The 8,917-nt window shown below is 30.9% G+C and overlaps 1 protein-coding gene across 2 annotated transcripts in view; it reads left to right on the top strand.

The window, feature by feature from the left end:
• Positions 1–1,021: 1,021 nt before the first annotated feature.
• The window catches only part of LOC124354873 (cytochrome P450 2C3-like), a 14,906-nt gene continuing 7,010 nt past the window's right edge, over positions 1,022–8,917 (top strand). Inside the window, exons 1-6 of one of the 2 annotated variants that reach the window (XM_046805631.1) lie at positions 1,022–1,145; positions 1,782–2,018; positions 2,599–2,747; positions 3,884–4,120; positions 5,415–5,529; positions 6,436–6,616. In XM_046805631.1, the coding sequence (XP_046661587.1) occupies positions 1,061–1,145; positions 1,782–2,018; positions 2,599–2,747; positions 3,884–4,120; positions 5,415–5,529; positions 6,436–6,616 (1,004 nt within the window). In that variant the 5' untranslated portion in view covers positions 1,022–1,060. The remainder of the gene's footprint in view (positions 1,146–1,781; positions 2,019–2,598; positions 2,748–3,883; positions 4,121–5,414; positions 5,530–6,435; positions 6,617–8,917) is intronic. The other variant, XM_046805632.1, reaches the window with a different exon arrangement.

Consider the following 8,917-nt stretch of genomic DNA (forward strand, 5'->3'; position numbering starts at 1 on the left):
CATCATATTTGTGTTTTTACATATTTTAAGTGTTCTTCAAACTTGGCCCCTTTCCTACTGACCTACTGATAGTAAATTTAAAGTTATAATTGAAAGACTTTTAATTAATACATTTTATCTATTTCCTTCATTCTCATGAATATGTTTTTGAGTATAAATGGATTTTTTTCTGGTATCTGCCCTCGTTCAAATGGAAGAAAAACTCTATGTTAAATTATTGTTTTAAAAATTTATATTATATTTTTTACACTTTTTATTATGTAAACCCTGATTGTAGTTGAATTTAATTACTTCTATAAACTTGTAATTTTGTGATAAATAGTGGATGTTACTTTTTCAAGACCTAATATAAATAAATTTTGCCTACAGCTTTACATAATTGTCTGCTGTTTTATAAACATTACAATAAAGATATTCAACGAAATCAATGACACATTTTGAAAAAATCTAGTCTAGGATTGGAGGAATAAATTGTATGTTTGAAAAGGTATATGGGGAATAAACATTATATTGTAAAAATTTTCATAAATATTCCTGATATGAAATAATTAATAATGTAATAATGATTTCGTTATTAACATTTAGTTCGTCAATGAGCATAGTAAGCTATTTCTAAGTACCTCGTTGTATTATTGTTATTCATTCATATTGTATTGTACACTAAATATTAAACAATATAAATATCAACAATGTTTTCCTCAAATTGTTTAAAACAATTGTAACCATGCACTGTTTTTAGAATTTATAAAAATACTTAAGAAAAGCTGTTTCAATGAGTTGAAACTACTGTACGCTGTTGGTATTCTTCAATTTTTATTTACTCATAATACCAATGTTAAAACATTCCAATTGTGGTTGGTTTGTAACCTAAAGGTATATACTCGTACAACCAAGAGGTCTATACTTCAATGCCAACCTCTTCTTAAACTTTTATAATTTTGTTCGGCTGCTATAAAAACCCTTTATAAAATTATCTTGTTTTTTTCGACAATACGTTTAACTAATTAAAAATTTATTTTAATTCCAGATAAATTAAGTTGAAGAAAGAATCAGTAAAACAATGTTTGGATCTGTAATTTTATTTTGCGTCTTCCTTATCCTCATATATCTATGGAAATACAAAAAGCCTGAAAACTTCCCACCAGGTAAGTATTTTTAGAGTCTTAAATCTATAGATTATGTTGTGGTCATTCACGCACTATTAACTTTAAAAAATTTATAAATCTATGTTCAAATATCAAATCAATCTAAGGACCTAAACTGATACGAATAGTATGATTTGAGCCGTAAATGTTCGGTCACTGTTATGGGTTATGGTAATTTAACGTCATTATCATTGTTTAATTATTGATCTTAGGACTATCGTCATCAACAACATAAAGCATTCTAAATAGTAATGCGCAAACTCCAATACCTAATATAACTAAATTAAACTCATTCAATTCATGCACCGACATGGACAGCAGGTATACTAGCAATGCACGCCCGCCGCAGTCATTGTGTTAATTAATAATACTTCATTGACTCATTCACGAGGATTGTGCACGTTCGAGAGCTTTGTAAAGTTTTGTTATATTTTCATTTGTGTTGTTTTCATTCAGTATTAAAAATGTTGATTGAAAGTGACAGATTGAAACAATCATAAGTATTTTAAAGTTGATTATACTTGGGTTTGTTTATTATAGTAAGTTTAAAACTGCATTTTTATAGTATCCACAGATAGTATAATTTAAGTATTTTGATTTTACAACAATCTGACAAGCCCTCTTTGTTTGTTATAGGCCCCACCCCACGACCGGTTATCGGTAATGTAATGGATTTACCAAAAGGACACCTTTATCTAAAGGTGGAGGAGTGGTCGAAGATTTATGGCCAAATTATTGGTCTCCGTATATTTAATGATCTAGCAGTTTTTGTAACAGGAGTTGATAACATACTTTTAGCCCTGCGAAAAGAAGAATTTCAGAGTCGACCAGATATATTTTCAGTCAAAACAAGGAATTACGGAAAATCATTAGGTAAGTGTAATGTATAATATTATTATTATTATGTCCTAATTCCAATTTATATGATTGTAATATTTTAAGTAACTTTGCCCACCTTTTCCTTTAGATTGGACATATTTGATTCAGCTACTTACTTGAAGGTCAAGTTTTCAGGATTCCTGAGACCCAAGAGCGTTAAGCTCTTTTTTTTACAAGGAAATTTCCGATCTAGTATCGATAGTCGTATCCAAATTTCAATATTAGAAATATCTTCTATTTCCATAAAACTAAAACTAATGATGAAAATCATTAGTTCACGGTTCCACTCGAAATGTTAAATAAAAATCGTATAAAATATGTTTTATGAAGTTTGTGCCATAATTGTCTTACTTGATGAAATTTGACATTGGAAATAAGATTTTTATTTAGGAGAAGAAGCTGAGAAAACGTTTTATTGCACTAAAATTAATATATTGTGTCTGGAGTGACAGGATATTCAGGATGGGTAATAGATTTTAAAATTCAATTAGATACAAACGTGTCATGAGATACTGGAACAGACCTTCCAACGGAACATGGTGTTTCATTTAAGAAATGTTAAATTCTGTTTCAGGTTTATTTTTTGGCACTGGAGATCAATGGAATTCTACCCGTAAATTTACCGTGAAACAGATGCGAGCCTTTGGAAAATTTGAAAAAGTAAATTTAATAGTAGAAGAAATCAACCAACTTATGGAAACTATTAAGGATGGAACCATGCAGGTAGTTTCAATTAAACTGTAAAATATTGTTGTTAATGTAATATTGGAGTCCCAAAATGGTTCTACTGTCATTGTATGAATTAAAATGTGTACGTGCATGTAACATTCTCGCCACATTGAGAAGGTAATGGTGGCTAATGCATTCAATAATCATTTTACAAACAGTCCCAGTGAGTAATATCCCAGTCATATGGCTAGGGCTTTGTTTGAGAAGACTCGGATTTTGCAATGACTGAATAGATGATAGATTCTGTTCTTTTCATTACTACTCCTACAATGAATAATAAACGTTTAATTTTAGTTGGTGGGCTTTTTTATAATTTCTATTAAACACAATCTGCTTATGTATAAATACTGCATTTCTTCACATTTCCAACTTGTCTATTGTTAGAAATGGGCATAATCTGAGTTACTTTTTGGTATCATCCATTTTTAAGTATGATGACTCAAATATACTTACTCATTATAGGCTAATTATTTTATAAAATAAAATAGCAAAAGTACTGGAAAAGATTGTACAAAAGCAGTTAATGAAAGTTTTCACTGTACATAATGGTTTACCTAATCAATGGTTTATGGTTTTATAAAGTAAGGACAAATACTTGGTCAGCCATAATTGCCCATCATCTGTCATCGTTATTAATGTTATGTCGTATTGATACAGTCAAGTTTTAAACAGAATAGATAAGAACGTTAGAATTACTTAGTATTAATTAGTTACTAGAAGTAATTAGTAGACTTAAAGAATTCTTTTGAAGTATTAAAATTACAAGATTACATTACGTAGACTATTTCCAGCCACGTGTGTTGTCGTTTTACATGGCTGTCACAACTTTAAGTTGTAATGGAAATAAATTAATTTGAAGTTGGGCTTTAAAGTTAAACATTTCCTTATCTTTGATAACTATATAGACACGCCTTGTAAAAAATTACTGTAGTATTAACCTTGAATACGATTAAATTATTATGTTATATTTTGAGGCAGGTAGATAAAATACAATAGCTTTCCATAGAATTGATTTTTATAAAATATATGTGAAATAACAATGTTAAGTAAGATGAGTTATATTATAATAATTCATATGGAAACTAACAAGAGTATAATGATAATATTTAAACTCAAATGCTACTTTCCAGGGCAATGGTCTGTTTGGTCTAGCTGCTGTAAATGTCATCTGGATGATTATAGCAAACAAAAGGATTGACATCAACGATACGAGATCTCGCAGATTCTTGAAAAATTTAAATAAAGTTTTCCGCCTGGGAAGTCCCAGCGGACGTGATATAGTTGACGTATTTCCAATTTTAAGATTTGTCAATTCAAGATTTAAGTTCACTTTACAAGTTTTCAAAGAAACCCATGATTTTATCAGAGTAAGTATTCTTTTCTTTTATTTGTAAGTAATTTATCGTAAAAAGTACTTCTAAAAAAATGGTTGAAAAAATTAGTAACTGCCCTGTTATGTTAGATAATAGATCAATTCCGACTCATTGTCACCCGTTAAAAATTTATATGCTTTCCAAGAAGACTAAAACTACACTGGCAAAATGATAAAAAATGAGGTATGACTGTATAATCAACATTCACGCCATTGTGGAATTGAGAAATAGTACGATTGAGATGAGAAAACTTCATCTAAATACGAGCAATGTTGAGGGCAACTCTCTACGGGTGAGATAAAGGTTTATGAGATGAATAAAGATGGATGCTGACAGTTTTTAACTATCTTTTGATAATAGTTTTAGTGTTCAAGGGTTATATGCACTGATTTACCACATATAAGACTTAGGATACAGAAATGGCTGTCATCTTTGATGATGCGTTCTAAATTACAATACAAGCAACGAATGCAGCCACCACTTTTATGGCCAAAAAAGCCAGTTAACACAGAGGCATCTATGAAATAGAACACTGAAGTTTTTGACTGAAGTACCTTGCCAGTTCGATGAAGAGGTTCATTCACACATCTTTTTGTGGATTCTTACGATGTATGTCACCAAATACTCCGAAAGACAAAATGTCTAAAGATTTCAAATTAGTGTTTGAAACTAAGAAGCTTTTCAAAAACATCATCATTTTAATTTAATTCATCCACTGATATAATAATATATAACCATACATTTATAAAATAAATTATTCTAAAAGAGAGCAAACAATACAACTCCGGCCTTGGTAGCAAATTTTGAGGAGCAACATATTGTACTTATTGAAGTTAAATGTTCACGTAAAAAAAATATTAAAAGATTAAGTTATTGTCCTTTGTTTTATCATTAACACATTAACAACCCAACAGAACCTTCTTGAAATCGTATTTTTGTCTTGCCGTACGCAATAATGTGCCGTGCACCTCTTGATAAAAAGATCTTCTCTTGAACATAGATTCCTTTTGGTGCAAGGAAGAGCCCTATTGATTTTAGGAACTACAACTCACAGAGCAGTCCCTACGTTTGTGACATAACTTACGAGGGGGGACATAATAACTCGTATTAATATTCTGGCAGGCAGTTCGATACTCTGTTATATCGGTTAATTTATTGTTAAAATTGTTTGCTATATTATAGACTTTGAACTTTAAATATCAGAAAGAACCATAACAGAACTTAAGTACTTACAGAGTAAAACGTTTAAATATGTCATTATAGTTACTTTTCCTATATTTTTATCCAGGAAACGATACAGGAGCACAGGGAAAGTCTGGACCCCAACAACCCACGGGATTTGATAGACAGTTACCTCATTGAGATGGATTGCAACAAAGGAAACCCTGACTCACGTTTCACAGGTATATACTGTACACACATTAGAGTCTTTCTTAATTTTCATTCACGTCACCATCAGAGAACTGAATGCTACATCCAATTATGTTGTACCTAAATTGTTTGAATAGTTCTTCTGCATCTGTACTATTAATTAGTACTTCCTGTTATAAGCAATCAACAGTGGCGGTAATTGGGACCGAGCGGTCTAAGACGTCGGACATTGGATCTGAGAGATAGCGCAGTTTCAAACCCTGTCTGTGGCCGAAGTAGTTTTTATCAGTAACATCGACCTATCCCCTTGTTCTGTTTGATACGGTCCTTACAGAGGCCACTGACCCACGAGGTCAGATAGAATAAGGATTAAAAGGGTATCGGTCTCTCCTTAATAAAAAAAAACAACAATTATAATTATACATCGTTGTGTTCACAAAAAACAAGCTTTGTAGGAATTATACGTACAATTAGTGTAGGTAAAAATTGTAAACATTGATATATGAATTTTATGTAGTAACATAGACTAATCTACTTCAGATCTATTAGTAACTGCTCACCCTGTAGTCCCGGGGATATGTGAAATGCACATTTCGTGAAACATATGCATTTACTCCTAATATAAACACCTATTTAGATCATACAACAATTGTGGGAGGAGGAGGAAATGTTCGCTCCCATTTCTTGAATCTGACTCTGCCTAGAGGGCAATTTTTTGACTTATTACTCTTTAGAATGTAAATCCAATAATACAAAAGTGCATCTGTAGACCAATATGTGTCTGTATGACCTTCCCACGGTTATAAAGAGTGCCTTGCAATCTACAACATACTTTTGGACACCCAGCACCAATAATGTAAGAAGTAAATTACGTTTTCAATTATTTATTAATTTTTATAGTTTACCTCTAAAAAAGTTCATGTCTTAAACTTTTTCAGAGGAAGACCTTATTGTGCTTGGAACTGATTTGTTCTCTGCGGGAGCAGAATCTACTAGCAATTCCATAGAGTTTGTGTTGCTGTACATGATCTTGTATCCTGAGGTCCAGGAGAAGATGCAAGAGGAAATAGACAGAGTTCTGGGGAGAGGAAGAAAGCCTGTTTTGGATGATAAAGCCAAGTAAGTGAATATACAAACCTAATTAAATTTAAACAAATTCAACTCTACTGGTTTCAAGAACTTTAAGAAAGAATTTTGAAAAGTGATTTTTTCTAACGTTTATTTAGTTGAAATATTATCTTAATCCTTATAAGTCTACTGCTATGAGTCATTATAATTTTTTTTCAACTTAATAAATATTTGTTTTTGTTACAATCTGTTAATTACTAGATAAATAGGTATGAAAACTTGATATTTTTACTGAAAAGGAAACCTGATATTTTTTGTGGAGTGAGGTCACAAAATTTGTGCCATGAATATAACCAGAGCCACAATAGAATGGAGATTGTCTTAGAAAATAAGATCTAAAAAATATTGCAAGTTTCTTCAATGATTAAATAAGAAACTTCAGGTAGGTTAGCCTTTATAAAGACACATGTAGTATTATTGATTATGAAGTATGTAACAAAGCCCTTAGATGCACTATAGGCTACGTATTATGTATTGCCTACACTGCTTTATTACTGGAAAAGATTTTATAGAATAAATTAAAATGTTAAAGTGTGTTTGCAAATAATCTTCAAAGTTTTGTTTAGTAACCGACTATGATTTGAAAGGGATAATTGCAATTTAATTGAAATGACTCCTTGTAATGGAGACATGTACTGCTACTTAGTGGCACATCCGTAAACTATCAGCTTCTGTAAAACTTACTGAATATTCGTTGTATACTTGTTTTAATAACGGAAGGATTGTGAAGGCAGCAGGAGTTTTTCTGACATTTGCCATTGTTTAGTGATATAAAAAACCAGTAACACTATACGATTCAAGATCTGCAATCTGATATCTTTTTCATTGTAACTAACCTCAGTAATCTATGATTACAGAAAAAATTATCTACAATATGTAAAACTTAAATGTTTATTTCTGGCCATAAATAAAAATGTTTTTAATGTGTATTGGTCCAGAATCAAGTTTTAGTTTGTAAGGAGGTCAAACCTTTATAATGTTCATAATTGTTATAAAAAGTATAGAAATCTTATTTAGTACGGAATTTTTTTAAGAAATACACAATTTAAAATTTTCTATTAATACAGGTTGATTCAAACTAAACGGCAATCTCTCGAGAGCTTATTGTATACTAGAAACAAGTAAAAAAGTTCATATAACCATATGCCCGAAACGCTTCGTTATAGCGAGTAAACCCTAGCGAACAGATTTCGCCCTGATTTCAGAACCCTTGGTGAAGTCCAGGCCGTATAAAAATGGTAAAGGTATTAGTTTACAAAAGATACAAATACGATTGTTTTTTATGTTTTTATATCTGACAAATTTATTAAAATTTCGTCAGAGCTGTAAATTGCAATACTTTCAAGAGATATCTTACGTAAAACACAAGAATTGGTGCAAAGAAATAACACATTTTTGTGTTAACGTAAGATTACGTCCATAAATGTTAAAATACAGGTCATTTTTTTTTTCTTAACAGATTTTGTAGAACATTTAATTCGTAAAGATTCAAAAAATGTGAATTATTAGGAAAAAATATTATAATAGGTATTGAATTTAGCTTTATTATAAAAAATAAAACACCGCTCAAAATGCATATTTCTTACTGCAAAAATATTAACTAATGTTTTAGGTTGTGAATAACAGCTGATCATTTATTCAACACTTTTATCGTCAATTTTCTTTGCAAAGGTTGTGCAATACCGCTGAACAACAATAAGTTCATGAAAGTAATATTTGAATACACCTTTAAGGAGGTTTTTGTATTGTGGCGTGTGAAAGATTGTATTTTGGTGAGATCCTGTGATTATTTGGAAATATTTTATACAAGTGTAAAAATATTTTATTAAATATTTATTTTTAAAATAATTTATCAATATTTATATTATAAAAGTGTATGAAATTATCTTAGAAAATAATGGCAGATAATGTAAATGGTATGTACTACGTTGAAAGTATACGGACATGATACTGATTTACGCAAAAGTTACAGAGAAATGGTTTAGCTGCCGTTCAGAATATCGTGGATACTTTTCCACAACGAAGAACACCTGGATCGTCAAAACATTTGAAGCTGTGAGAGACGGACTTAGAGAAACTGGTAGCTTTAAAACCGAAGCGCATAGATAACTGGTCGTCAACGTAGCGCAATGAACTATAATAATGAACAGAGCAATAATAAATGCTGTAGAATTATCACCAACCACAAGCACCAGACTATTATCACGTCATTTAAATATTTGCCATTCAAGCGTATGGCGGACACTTCATTGAAGCACAGTTGTACCCATTTCCATATAACACGTTTCAAGA

The sequence above is a fragment of the Homalodisca vitripennis genome, chromosome 2 (genome assembly GCF_021130785.1).
Source record: "Homalodisca vitripennis isolate AUS2020 chromosome 2, UT_GWSS_2.1, whole genome shotgun sequence".
NCBI classification, from domain to species: domain Eukaryota; kingdom Metazoa; phylum Arthropoda; class Insecta; order Hemiptera; family Cicadellidae; genus Homalodisca; species Homalodisca vitripennis.